The sequence below is a fragment of the Eubalaena glacialis genome, chromosome 18, assembly GCF_028564815.1.
Source record: "Eubalaena glacialis isolate mEubGla1 chromosome 18, mEubGla1.1.hap2.+ XY, whole genome shotgun sequence".
Taxonomy (NCBI): domain Eukaryota; kingdom Metazoa; phylum Chordata; class Mammalia; order Artiodactyla; family Balaenidae; genus Eubalaena; species Eubalaena glacialis.
In genome coordinates, this window is record NC_083733.1 from 51,054,869 (window position 1) to 51,069,842 (window position 14,974).

At 46.0% G+C, this 14,974-nt stretch overlaps 1 protein-coding gene across 1 annotated transcript in view; it reads right to left on the reverse strand.

Annotated features, from left to right (window-relative positions):
- RHPN2 (rhophilin Rho GTPase binding protein 2) overlaps positions 1–14,974 on the reverse strand; it is a 58,561-nt gene that overhangs the window by 5,466 nt on the left and 38,121 nt on the right. Inside the window, exons 6-14 of the mRNA XM_061173354.1 lie at positions 14,784–14,908; positions 13,034–13,200; positions 10,834–11,021; positions 10,270–10,426; positions 8,572–8,691; positions 6,409–6,603; positions 2,247–2,323; positions 1,742–1,888; positions 1,274–1,429 (exon numbers count right to left, since the gene is read on the reverse strand). Of these exons, the coding sequence (XP_061029337.1) occupies positions 1,274–1,429; positions 1,742–1,888; positions 2,247–2,323; positions 6,409–6,603; positions 8,572–8,691; positions 10,270–10,426; positions 10,834–11,021; positions 13,034–13,200; positions 14,784–14,908 (1,332 nt within the window). The remainder of the gene's footprint in view (positions 1–1,273; positions 1,430–1,741; positions 1,889–2,246; positions 2,324–6,408; positions 6,604–8,571; positions 8,692–10,269; positions 10,427–10,833; positions 11,022–13,033; positions 13,201–14,783; positions 14,909–14,974) is intronic.

Sequence of the window (14,974 nt, forward strand, 5' to 3'; positions counted from 1 at the left end):
GCAAGACGGCCTTCTAAAATAAACATCATGCCACGTCACTCCCCGTCTCAAAAGGTTTCAAACTCCCTCCACTGCCAATGAAGCCCTGCCTCCCTCCCACCGCATTTCCTGCCACTCTTGCCCTTGTCAAGATGCTCCGGCCGAAAAGCCTTCTTTTAGTTCCTCTAGCAGGTGAAGCTCATTCGGGCCACAGGGTCTGGTCTCTGCACCTGTTGGTGCCCCTGCCCACGTGCTCTTCTTGTACCTCTTCACATGGCTGGTTCCTCCTGTCACTCAAGCCTCAGGGCAAGCCCTGCTCAGGAGCCCCTCCCAGCTCCAGTCATTCTAGCACATTACACATTTTATTTCCTTTACAGCACTTACCCAAAATCACAACCACTCATTGCTTATTTAGTGCCAGCTTTGTGGGGGCAGGGACCTTATCTGTCTAATTCCAGCTGTAGCTCCAACACCTGAGAAGGGCCTGGCACACAGTTGATGCCCAATCAATATTTGTTGAATGAATAAACACATACTGTTCTAGAGGGAAGCGTCCAAGGTACATAATTGAATGCAGCAAGCACAGAAGAGTGCATATGCCACAATTCCTCCGACTTGGGGAAACAAAGGGATGTAACTGTGCACATGGACTTGCACAGGCTCAGACTCAGACGCTTCCCAAGATCTCACAGGAAACAGCTAACACTGTCTCGGACATGCGGAGAGCATCTTCCACACATCATCTCAAGCCCTTCTGTATCAATTCAGTATTTTTTTTAACCATGAGTATGTACTACTTTTGCAATTGAAAAGAATTTAACCAGAAAAATAAATCAATTGGTTCTTTTATCCATAGCAGGGGTCCCAACCCCTGGGCCGTGGACCGGTACCAGTCCACAGCCTGTTAGGAACCAGGTCGCACAGCAGGAGGTGAGTGGCGGGAGAGCGAGCAAAGCTCCATCTGCAGCTCTCCATCGCTGGCGTTACCGCCTGAACCATCCCCCCCCCCGCCCCACCCCGCATCCGTGGAAAAAGTGTCTTCCGCAAAACCGGTCTCTGGTGCCAAAAAGGTTGGGGACCGCTGATCTACAGGATTAAGAAAAAAAAGCATTCCAGAGATCTCTCTGACCAAAGTTGAGCACGTCCCAGTGATGATGAGCTTAGGAGTTCAGTCATTTGTGGCACGTTACAAATGCAGGCAGGAGGCAGGGGTCCAGATAAAGACCTCTGGGGCTGGACTCACACTGACTTCACTCCACGTCGCTATTTGCTGCCAGGGGGCATCAGCACTCACCATGGACGACGTGGCATCCAGGAGGCTCACGACCTTCATTTCAATTTCGTTCTGGCCAAAGCTCTTCAGCAGCTTCATAACCTCACTCACAGTCAGCCACTTACAATCCACGTCTTGAATGGAAACAATATAATCCCCTTCCTTGGCTCCTGCCAGCTATGAAAGTATGATTTAAATAAAGGTCAATGTTCTGTTCATTCAGATCCCTAAAGCAGTTCCCAAGTTCATTAATAAAATAGTTATCTGCACAAGTTTGCTTCAAGAAGGCAAAAATTAATCCTCTTCTCTTTGGGCAAGAAAGGTATGAGAGGCCTTTCACATAAAGCAAGGCCTTTTACACAGAGGAACCCTAAATTGAATCACCCACATACATTTGTTTGGGCAGCTCTCTTTATATTTTACCAGTTTCACTGTCTGCAAAGATGCCAGTGAGTTTTGCTCCCAATATTTAGAAGGGTCCACACTTACCGCAGCAGAGCAGTACGGATCCAGGAAGTGGACTTGAACTGGGGAGTTTCCTCGCAGGGTGAACCCCAAGTCTCCTTCTTCTGCAGTGAAGTGAATGCTTCGAGGAGGCGTCCATCTCTTATTAGCCGAAAACACAGATAAAGGGCCCTTTGGAATAGAACATCATTAGCTGTAGGAGCTGAAGGCTGAATCAGGAACTTTTGAAAGCCAAAGGAAATGATGCCTTATTGTCCTTACAGATTTCATTTGGCCCTGCTCCGAGACTAATGATACCATCTGGGATAATACGTGCTACAAAGTCATACAAGAATGTTAATTGCCATTTTCTCTAAAAGATCCAATATATTTAAGATAAAATTATCTTTTTAAAATTATCTTAATTTAAATCATCTTATATAACATCTCTAATTAAAAACCAAAAACATCTAAAAGTAGCCTTTTACATACTTGCAACTTATAAAAAAGCTTTCCCCTCAAGTCATTATGAAATAAATGTTCAACATACCAGCTTCTGGAAGAAGTCCGTTACTGTCACCTTGGAGAACTGTGGCGGTATAATTTCAACCTCTCGCTCAGTTTTAGCTGGAAAAGAAGATTAAAAGTAAAAGCATAAGTGTTTCTGTAATTGAAAGTTATCCTTGAAAACTCAGGCCTAACTCCATTTGGGTACCTACTATGAGCTATATCCCACTCGGGGGCTGGGACAGAGTAGTGACAATAAGACAAATTCCCTGCCTTCGAGGAGCTTATTTGTATTCTAGGGGACATCCTCTGGTATTCATAAAATCCTACTGAGAAGTAACCTCCGTTTCAGGTGTGGCTGTTATGGAAATACCATGCTTTCAGCACAGTTTCGGGCGAGATGTGCTTCCTCTCTTCAGTATTAACGTGTGATGCGAGGATTTCACAGTGAGAAGTGGGTTTGCCAAATCTCCACTATCATATTCATGGCAGGCTCAAGCCAACCCTTCCCATGAGGCTAGTCAGTGTCTAACAAAGGATCCCAGTGCAGGCTAAGTATACATGAACAACAGTATAAAAAGAAAATATGGGGAAGAAGACTGGCACTGCCAAGAAGACTGACACACCCCTGTATTCATGGGACGGCCCTGTGGTTTCTTACAAACAAACTGCTTCACACAGCATTGGGCTCAGACAGGTTACTCATCCACTACAAGAGTGGTGCCACCACCCCCAGACAGCCTCTCCAGGAGCTGTGCCTCTCCCTCCCTCTGTGGAGGTTGTCTCTACTGTGTGGACAACGGGGCCAAGGAAGTGGCCTGTGTCCATGAAGGAGAATCCCTGAGCGCCATTCCTGTTTCCACCAACCAGCTTGGTCACCTGGAACAAAGACTTTGATCTCTCTAAGCCTCCATTGCCTCATCTTTAAGATGAGGGTGATACTAGTATCACCCTCATAGTACTGGAGAGCGAGATCTCACTTATATGTGGAATCTGAAACGGCCAAACTCTTCAAATCTATTTATGATAAAAACCCTCAATGAAGGGGGTATAGAGGGAACAAATCTCAACATAATAAAGGCCATATACAACAAGCCTTGAAAACTTTTCCTCTAAGATCATGAACAAGACAAGGATGCCCACTCTTACCATTTTTATTCATCATAGTATTGGAAGTCCTAGTCATAGCAATTAGTCAAGAAAAAGAAGTTAAGGCATCCAACTCAATAGTAAAACTGACACAATTTGCAGATAACATAATCCTACTTACAGAGAACCCTACAGACTTCACCAAAAGACTGTGAGAACTAATGAATGATTCAGTAAAGCTGCAGGATAAAAAATCAATATACAGAAATTCATGGCATTTCCATACACTAATAACAAACTATCAGAAAGAGAAATTAAGACAATCCAATTTACAATTGCATCAAAAATAATAAAACACCTAGGAATAAATTTACCCAAGGAAGTGAAAGACCTCTACACTGAAAACTATAGGACATTCATGAAGGAAATTGAAGAAGACACAAATAAATGGAAAGATAATTCCATGTTTGTGGATTGGAAAAATTAATATTGTTAAAATGGTCATAATACCCAAAGCAATCTACTGATTCAATGCAATCCCTATCAAAAATCCAGTGGCATATTTCACAAAACTAGAACAAATCATTCTAAAATTTGTATGGAACCACAAAAGATCCCGAATAGCCAAAACAATCTTGAGAAAGAAGAACAAAGCTGGAGGTATCATGCTCCCTGATTTCAACTATACTATGAAGCTACAGTAATCAAAACAGTATGGAATGGGCACAAAAACAGACACACAGATCAATGGAACAGACCTGAGAACCCAGAAATAAACCCACACATAGATGAACAATTAATTTATGACCAAGAAGCAAAGAACAGACAATGGAAAAAGGATGGTCTCTTCAATAAATGGTGCTGGGAAAACTAAACAGCCACATGCAAAACAATGAAACTAGATCACTATCTTACACCATACACAAAAATTAACTCAACATGGAGTAAAGACTTGAATGTAAGACCTAAAACCATATAATTCCTAGAAGAAAACATAGGCAGAAACCTCAGTGACATTGTTCTTAGTGATATTTTTGGGGATCTGACTCCAAAGGCAAGGGAAACAAAAGCAAAAACAAACAAATGGGACTATGTCAAACTAAAAAGCTTCTGCACAGTGATGGGAACTATCATCAAAATGAAAAGGCAATTTACTGAATGGGAGAAGACAGTTGCAAATTATATATGTGATAAGGAGTTACTATCCAAAGTATGTAAAGAACACATACAACTCAACAACAAAAAACCAAACAACTCAATTAAAAAATGGGCAGAGGGTCTGAATAGGCATTTTTCCAAGAAAGACATACAGATGGCCAACAGGCACATAAAACACCACTAATTATTAGGAAAATGTAAATCAAAACTACAATGAGATATCACCTCATTGGCTATTATAATTGACTATTATAAAAAAGACAAGAAATAACAAATGTTGGAGAGGATGTGGAAAAAAGGGAACCCTCGTACACTGTGGGTGGGACTGTAAATTGGTGCAGCCACTGTGGAAAAACAGTATGGAGATTCCTCAAAAAGGTAAGCATAGTTCATATGACCCAGCTATTCCACTTCCGGGTATTTATCTGAAGAACATGAAACACTAATTCTAAAAGGTATATGCACCCCTATGTTCATTGCAGCATTGTTTGCAATAGCCAAGATATGGGAACAACCTAAGTGTCCATAGACGGATGAACGGGTAAAGAAGATGTGGTATATATATACAATGGAATACTACTCAGACAAAAAAAAAAAGAATGAAATCCTGTGACCTGCAACTAAATGGATGGACCTTGAGGATATTATGTTAAGTGAAATAAGTCACATAGAGGAAAAAAAAACACCATATGATTGGAATCTAAAAAAATCCCCCAAAACAAATGAACAAACAAAACAAAAACAAACTCATAGATACAGAGAACAGATTTGTGGTTACCAGAGGGGTCTGGGGGGGAGGGATGGGCAAAGTGGGTGAAGAGGGTCAACTCTACAGTGATGGATGGTTACTAGACTTGTGGTGGTGATCACTCTGTAGTGTATACAGATGTTGAATTATAATGCTGTACACCTGAAACTCATACAATAAAAAATAATAAATAAATAAATAAAGTCAAACTCATAGAAGCAGAGAGCAGAATGGCGGGTGCTGGGGGCAGTGGGGGGTGGGTGCTGTGAGGAAATGTTGGTGAAAGGGTACAGAGTTTCAGTTATGCAGGATGAGTAAGTTCTAGAGGTCTAACACAGTACGGTGACTGTAACAACACTATATTGTATACTTGAGGGTAGATCTTAAGTGTTCTCACCACACACACACTCACACACAGACACGATGAACTAGATTTTGAAGAAATTTTCACTGCCAAAGTAAAAACTTTTCCCTGCATCCCCTGGATCCACTGTATCAGTGAAAATTTTACTTCTTGTTTCGGAATAAAAATAATTTTTGTCTGGGGGAAAAAAAAAAAAAAAGAAAGAAAATGGAGAAAACAGGGTAAAGATCAAGCCTTGGAGCAGGAATAAGGATGCAGGTGGCTTTCAAACTATGGAGCCAGAGGTAAAAGACAGATAGCAAAGCACAGTTTTCCAGAAGGCAGGTGGCATGTGGCTGGGTATGGAGCGTAGGGAAAACGTCGAGGCGAAAGGCAGTTCCTGGGGTCTCCTGACTAGCGGTGGTGGCTGGAACCCCAGGGGAGGTTGTGAGACTTTAAGGAAAGGAATCTAGAGGAAGCAAACCAGGGAGAGGAGACCCTCAAGAATGCCAGGAGGGGAGGTGGGTTTGGGCAAGACAGTCAGCAAATAGGGTGGAGAGGAAAGTGAGGGCAGAAAGAACCAAGGTGGCAGGGCCCTGATGCCATAGGTGGTGTGTTGAGGGGCAGGAGGGGGTCAGCTGCCACCAAGGGGTCCACAAGGACGAAGACCATAAAGAAGGCCCTGGATCTGGGAATGAGGAGGTGAGGACTCCAGGGCAAGAGCCGCACGCGGCCCTGTCCCAGTGCCCGGCACACAGCGAGGGTTTGCCCGGCCCCTGCAGGATGAGCGCCCGAGCGCCCCTGGCACACTCACACCCCTCTCACATGGTACACTCGGCACCTGGCACCGGCACCCAGGCCACTCACAGATGATGTCGGGAACGTCGATCAAGTACAGCAGGTCATAGTCCTCACGGAGCTGAGTGTACTTGAGCCGGGACCGCTGGTGTGCCGCAGACAGCACCTCCTGCAGCACCTCGATGTTCCAGAGCTTCTTGCACAGGCTGGCCTCCCTCACGGACTCCTCGTGATGGGTAACAGCTCGGCACAGATGGGACTTGCCTGCCCACAGAAAATCAAGACCACAGGACACATGTCGTAAACTGCAATGTGAGTACCTCAAGGAGAGCCCGAGTGCCCAAGGATTCGCCCAGAAAGGTGGACGTTCTCTTTTCTGAAGGATCTGCCTGGATGGCTTCAGTCCCTCTTAAATGTGTGTACAACATGCTCACTTGTGTCTATAAAACTTTCATTCAGCAAACATTTACCGAACATTCTAGGCATTAGAGATAAAGCAATGGACAAAAGCTCGCCTCTGCATTCATGGAGTTTACATGCTAGTGGTTGAAGACAGATAATTAACAAGCAAAGAAATATGTAATGGGTCGTGTGGCTATAAGGTTCTGGAGAAAAATAAAGCAGAAATAAAAATAGGCAGATGTGGCATGAGAAGATGGGGAATGGGGAGTCGCCCTTCTATTATGGGTGATCAGAAAAGGCCTTTTATTTTATTTTATTTATTTATTTATTTTTTATTCATTTTTACCAAGAACTTTATTGAACAACGTATTCACCCTTTTGTTCCACTACCTTCTGCCATTTTTCAGGCAGCTTCATAATTCCATCTTCCCAAAACTTTTTATCTTTTTGAGCAAAGAACTGTTCCAGGTGCCTTTTACAGTCTTCCAAAGAATTGAAAATTTTTCCATTAAGAGAATTTTGTAAAGACTGAAATAAATGGAGATCCGAAGGTGCAATATCTAGTGAATATGGCGGATGAATCAGAACTTCCCAGCCAAGCTGTAACAGTTTTTGCCTGGTCATCAAAGAAACATGCGGTCTTGCGTTCTCCTGATGGAAGATTATGCATTTTCTGTTGACTAATTCCGGACACTTTTCATCCAGTGCTGCTTTCAGTTGGTCTAATTGGGAGCAGTACTTGGAATTAATCATTTGGTAGAAAAGGCCTTTTAGAAGGTAACTTTTAAGCGGAGCCCTGAAGGAAGTGAGGGAGCAGTCAAGAGGATATCTGACAGAAGAGTGCTCCTAGAAGAATAGCAGCAAGTGCAAAGGCCCTGGGGCAGGAGCATGCCTGCATGTTTAAGGACAACAAGGAACTTGGGAGTTTGGTTGGAGGGAGTGAGGGCTGGAGAGAAGGGTAGGGAATGAGGCCAGAGAGAAACAGAGGCCTGACCATGTCCAGCCTCACAAGTGCAGGTGAGGAATTCTGCTCTCCACCTCTGGGTGAGATGGGACCACGAGGGCTCCCTGGTAAAAAGCTGGGCAAGCTGTGTGACCTCTCTGGGCCTCTGTTTCCTCAGATGAAAAATGGGGAATCATACCATATGTATCTCATAGGGTTGTGTGAGGTTTAAGCAAGTCAATGTCTGTTAAGTAAGCACCACGTAAGCTTGGACCAGGGTGGTAGGTAAGAAGTGGTCAGATTTGGGATATTTTTCTAGGTAGAGCCAACGGGATTCGCTAATCAAATGCGGGGATGAGAAAGAAAGATGAGGGCGAAGAGTGCGTCCAAGGTTTCTGGCCTGCATACCTAAAAGGATGGAGCTGCCATCTTTGAAATGGGGAAAGTGCATGTGTGGTGTGGGGGAACAAGTTTGGGTGGAGGAAGAATTCAGGTTTGGACATGGAAAGCGATACTCACTCTGAGACCTGTTAGAGACCAAACTAGGACAATTCATTACCAGTTCTTAGGTGTGGCCTAAGAAATGTGTCCTTCCAGATTAGCATGACCAAGGGCCATCCCCTGGACCACTAGGGTGCTGGAAGATTGCCAAAGCTCTGGCTCCATCGTGGGAGCCCTGGTCCCTCGCAGAACCTGTGAGAACACAACTCTGGAAGCCCGTTGAGGCCAGAGGACTATGCCTCCCAGTTTCTGAATCCAGAGTGGCCACGATGACTCGGGAAGCCCTACTCTCCGGGGCCTGCCCTGGGGACCTGTCTGGAGTTGCTGGTGAGTGGGAGTATCAGATGGGGCACAGGGAGGGAGGGAGCAGGAGAGCCGACACACACCCAGCTGCTGGCGCTGGTGAACGTTTTTCAGCGTGGCCAAGGGCGTCATCCCCTCTGGCATGTGGTCATAGAGCTGGGACAGGCACTTCTCCTGGTGGTCCTCATCTGTGCCAGGCTTCACTGCAACAAGAACCACAGGATAAATCCCTTCTTGTGGCTGCGGTGCAGGCTCTATAGATGGCACCACAGACCCACTGAGAGATCCCTCTTTCAACCACATCCCCAGGTTCCCTTCTCCGGCTTTACAAGGCATTTGGGATAATAGGTCTCCTTTCCACCCCTGGACATACCCAGGCAATCCAGCCCAAGGTCTCTGTGCAGGGGGCCCGGCACACTCTAGGGGCTCATGATTTGGCTCCAAGCCCCTGCTCTCTACCTGCTCCCCATCACCCATCTCATGAACCTCCAAGCACAGCCCCACCTCAAACCTCTGGGGGCCTCCGTGCCTGCACCCTCCCTGGCATGTGTCCCCTCCTGACCTCACCAAACCACCCACTGCCACCTCAACACTTCCGGCCTCTGTTCCAGGGCTCACTCAGATCCTGTTCTCACTCTAGCTGTCCTTTGCCTCCTCGTTCAGCTGGAAAAGTCCTCCTCAGAGTCCCAAGTCTAACTCGAATGGCACCGCCTCTGAGGAACCATCCATGACTACACCAAGGACTCCAACTGCTGCCTCATTTGTGTTCCTACACAGTGACTGAAGCACTGTATTTTGGCTGGTTTACATGACTTCTCCTGCCTAATAGACCATATAATAATACTAGCAGGAGCAGCTGACACTTCCAGAGAGGCCACCATATACAAGGCACTATTTAGCTTTGCATAGAGGCATTTAGATTTCACAACAGCCTGTGAGATAGGTTCTCTTCATGTCCCCATTTTACAGATGAGAAAACTGAGGCACAGAGCAGGTAAGTAACTTGCCCAAGATCACCCAGCTAGTAAATGACAGAGCTGAGATATGAACCCAGGCAGTCTTGGCCCCAGAGGTTATCCTTTTCGTTACTCAGAGGGCTGCCTTGATTAGCACCAATTGCAACAAAAGTCCCACCCAACCTCATATCAGAGCCAAGACTATGGGGAGGAGAGTGAGGCACTCACTGCAGGCTGAACATTTAAGGGGGTGCCCCAAACTCAGCCATCCAGATATATATGATATTTTAATACAATTTTCTAAATATCAAAATTAATACAAAAATATTCATGATAAACAACCGATCAAAATTTTTTTTTATTTCAGGTTCCCATGTGGCTCAGTACGGCACCGTTATTGCTCTGCGTCCTTATTTAAAATTTTAATCACCAAGGATTTTTTTGCCTTAGTTTTGATTCATTTACAATTATAATGTTAATATATTATCTCAATTACTGAGTTTATCCCCTTAGATTTCGTGCCTGAGGCGAGTGCCTCCCTGGTCTAGTCCTGGCCCTAGATTCCAGATGAAACATCATCTCCATGAGGCTGTCTGTTCCATCCCAGGCAGAAGGAACGCTACCCCTCTTCCTCCCACAGGAAGGAACCACATAACCCCTAATCCCACCCTGTTGCCTGGGCCAACATGTAATCCCCACCCTCTGCCCCCAGGCTGTGAGCTTCTCCCAGGCAGGCAGACAGCTCTCACTCAGCTCAGAATCACCCAGAGGCAGCAAAACCACCACCCTGACCAAAGCCCAGAGCCCCGAGATGCCAAGCCTTACACCGGTGGTCGATGAGGAGGGTGGCTGTGAAGTAGTGGGCCAGGGCTTCGTAGTGGTGGGCCTTCACGCAGGCCAAGCTGGCCCAGGAGTATGGGATGTTCTCCTTCACTGGCTCCTGGTTCATGGCCGTGTGCAGCTGCCGATAGACCTCTCCCACCTAAAACGGAAAAAATGTTGGGAACGAGGAGGCTGGCACAGGGGCCCTCACGTATCTGGGCTGCAGAAAAAGAGCCCTTTCTTCTAGGCAGTGGCCCCTGCCAGAGGTCGCTCCAAAATCTGGGAGCAACTCCAAGGTCTCCTAGCGCTGTCAGTGTCAGAGTTAACAGGGAGATCAGGCCACTGTCATTATGCTGGTTTTTAGGCTAAGCTGCAGATGGAATTAGTGATCCGTATCTGAAACACCATTACTTGCCAGGAAAATGCAAGCCAGCACTCTGGCCAGCCTGGGCGGGCATGCTGCCCAGGTCATGGGCAAGCTGCCATGGGAAGCCCCCGCTGCGTCCAGTGGGCCCACACCAACGAATCCCACTCACTCTGAAAGTCACGGGAAACAGCAAGGCTCACCTTGGCAGCCTCCTGAGCCACCTTCACCAGCATGAAGAACTCGTTCTGGATCCCAGAAAGGCAGATTTTCTCAAACGTGCTTTCTTGGGCTTGCGCGAGCATCATTTTGACCAGCACACTGAGCATGGCGGGACTCATGTCGTAACTTGGAGTGTGAGTAAACGTCTCTTTCAGGTAGTTTAAAACCCCTACGATTGGAATTGTTTTGCACGTTAGTTGGGGATCATATTTATTTCACCATGCTGCTCAGGAGTATGGAAAATGACAGAAGCAAAAATATAAAACTGGTGTCCTGAAGCATCTTTGGAAAAATCTGATTCTCATTTACCATAAGATCCAGCAATTCTACTCCTAGGTATAACCCCACAGAATTGAAAGCAGAGACTTAAACTGATATTTATACATGAATGCTCATGGTAGCATTATTCCCAATAACCAAAAGGCAGAAACAACTCAAATGTCCATCCACAGACATGGGGTACACAAAATGTGGTATATACCTACCACGGAATATTTCAGCCTTAGAAAGGAAGGCAAGTCTGACACACGCTACAACATGGATGAAGACATTACACTAAGTGAAATAGGTCCATCACAAGGACCAATGTCGTATGATTCCACTGGGTGAGATGAGGTATCTGGAACAGTCAAATTCATAGAGACAAAAAGTAGAATGTTTCCCAGGGGCTGAGGGGAGGAAGGAATGGAGATCTAGTGTTTAATGGGACAGAGTTTCTGTTTGGGGTGATAAAAAAGTTCTGGAGACGGATAGTTGCACAACAATGTGACTGTACTTAATGCCAACGAACAGTAATCCTAAAAATGGTTAAAATGGTAGTTTTGTTATGTATGTTTTACCATAGCTAGAAAACTTCTGTTTTCCAACTCTCTTCCAAAACATTTACGTCTGTATCAAGCAAGGAAACCAGCCTGCTCCCTGGCCATTCCTGTCTCACCTGGGACACTTGTGAGAAATTCCATACGTGACTAGACATTTGATGGAGGTGAAGGCAGAAGGCAGACAGAATGACGGAAGGGCTCTCAGGGGGACATGCTCACACTTAACCCCTGGGTCATTCAGAAATTCCGGGCTTTCCCCCAGGACCTCAAGAAAGATCAACTCAGCCACTCCAGTGGAAATTTTCATGCTGTAGCCCTCAGCTGACTTTTTTATGTGTTAGAAAAGTGTCACAGCATTAAATGACAATCAACCTGGAGCTGAAAGAAAATCTCCGGCGCAAATCCCATCTGACTGGTTCTTCTAGTGTTGCTGCAAAGCATAAACTGCCCTGCAGAAGGAAGGCGACGGCTGCAGGCTGTCTGCTCCTTTCTGGGGTTCGCTCCTACTCTGTTCTCAAGCTTTGTTTTGTCCATATCTCTGGAATCTTAGAGACAGGTCACCAAGCATACCTGCTTCAGAGTCCTCAGAGAGAAAGACGAGCCCAGAAAAGGATTTACAGTGAAAGAAGTCAACTCCCACATGGAATTTCACAGTGTCGTTTCCTCCCAAGGGATCAATCATTTTAACCAAGCAATTCCATGATCAGCCAAAATGGCAAAGCCACAGTTCTTCACGGCCTTGCAGAGCAAAGTGAGATACCCCAAAAGGTTTTCTGCCAGGGGTAACACCCCGAAACAGAGTGACAAGGACCGGCACAGAAGGAAACTCGCTGTAGAGCCAGCTCAGTGCACCTCGCCTGGCAGCCCCCAGTCCTCTACAGGCTGGCACTAAGTGTCACTTGGTAGGGGGCTGAGAAGGGCAACCCTGGGTGAGCGAGCTTCTCAGAATAAGCATAACAGAAAGGCAAGGGTAGTAATATGCACCAAACAGGCACGTCTGATGAAAGAAAAAAGAAAAAGCCTACATTCCCACCATTTGAGAAAACTTATTCTCTTCTTCGAAACTGTGTTCAAAGAAACAGTCCATTCACTGCCATCTGTGGGGCCACTCGTTTGGAAAAGATTAATCATTAACTACTGTGTACACGAGCCATATTCAGACAGAGACAGACAGGGTTTGAGCCAATAAGCGATTTTCTTGGTGGGAAGATAACACCAGCTCTGGAAACTGGCCTGGCCCTTTCAGGCCTGTGAGGCCAAGCGTGGGCCTGGGGAGGACCCACAAACCCCCTTCAGCTGGGGTACCAGGGCCACCTGGCAGGGCCAGGGCTCTATCCTGGCAGCCCTCGCAGAGACACACCTGCGGCTCTCTGAAAGGCATCCACTGCGCTCTGCAGCCCAGCTTCTGTCTGTCGATTGCACCGGGTCCCGATCTGTGTGTAGAGGGCTCCAATGTTAAACAGAATGCTGGCCTTCTCCAGCAGCAAGTTCTGTTGGCTAACCGGAACCCCCGTGAGGGAGTCATACCTATTTAAAAGAAACGTCTTTTGAGAATATGAATTCCTTGGCTAGTGAGTGCCACCTTTGGGTAAAAATGGACAAAACTTATTTCTTGAATAAAACTCAAAGATGCACATGCAATGAGGTTTTATTTCCAAGCAAGACGATGGGCCTGATCATACTGAATAAAGACACCCACAAGCACAGACAGAAATAGGGATTCTCAACCGGGATGTCCTTCCATAGGTGAATGGATATACAGACTGTGGTACAGCTACACAGTGGAAAATTATGCAGCTAAAAAGAAATGAGCCATCAAGCCATGAAAAGACATGGAGAAACCTTAAATGCATGTGACTAAGTGAAAGAAGCCAATCTGGAAAGGCTACATACTGTATGATTCCAACTATATGACATTCTGGAAAAGACAAAAAGAATCAGTGGTTGCCAGGATTGGGGGTGGGGTGGGGCTGGGGATGCCTAGGTGGAAGGTAGAGGATTGTAGGGTAGTGAAACTGTTCTGTGTGATACTATGATATGATGTGCATACATGTCATTATTACATTTGTCCAAACCCATGGAAGGTAGCCCACCAAGAGTGAACCCTACTGTAAACAACGGATGTTGCGTGACAATGAGCCAATGTAGGTTCATCAGCTGTAACAAATGGAACACTCTGGTGGGGGGATGTTGACAGTGGCGGAGGTCGTGGGTGTGCAGGGGGCAGGGGCTACACGGGGACTCTCTACACCTCCCCCTCAATTTTACTATGAACCTGAAACTGCTCTAAAAAATACAATGTATTAAAAAAAAAAAAAAAAAGAGCAGGCTTCTCCTAAATGAAATATAGCAATTCCTAACCCCTCATAATTCTTCCTGAGGTCTAAAAGACTCAGGATATGTTTTAAAGTTCACATATCAACCAGGGGATAGATATGGAGCTTCTTCCTAATTCAACACTAAGGAGAAGTCACATTTGGCCCTTTCACCCACGTGCAGGCAGCTAACACATCTTTAGGAAAAGTCATCTGCCTTTCCTTCCAAAAGGAAGCATCAATAGCCATCTGCTGTGGTGAAATTAAACTCTGAATATGCCCCTTAGCTACTGGGATTTACTTTCATTTCACACAGCCCTAAGCAACTCAGAGAAGAGGTATAGCATCTCCAAAATATTTAGACAACACTAATCATGGAAAGTACCAACTCTGGGGAAGAATCCAAGGTTCTGCTTCAGTTTTTAAAATCTGATCTATTTCTGTTTGCTGCCCTTGTCACTGGGACAAAACCTGATTCCCACTCCCATGCCATCTGGGACAAGAATCTTGTTTCTTGTTAGTTCCACCTCAGAGCCCCAGTGTGTCCCCCGCGATAAAATGAGCATGAAAAAAATGCCTCTTCTCCTCGGCTCACTTGCTCTGAGAAGCAAGAAGCCACGGTCTGTTGGAGCCTTCTCCCCCTGGATCCCCTTCATAAATAAACACTGGTTTATCTACACGTCTCCTGTATTAACGGGACAGTTAGAAAGACGAGGCCACAGTGCAGAGGAGCCTCCGTGGGACAGAGGCTCCCAACTGGGGCCAGAGTGGGAGAGCCCCAGCCCAGGCACCTACCAGGTAAACAGGATCCCCATTTGTCGGGTGGGTGGGAAGAATCGGCTCTCAACAAACCCCAGCTGGATGAAGTAACTCATCAGCAGCTCGACCCCAGCCTCATCTCGGCTGGGCGTCCGACAGGCCTGAAAGGAAAGGAACCACTGAGGGGGTGAGGGGGTGACCGGGTGAGCATAGAGCAGACAGCCAGG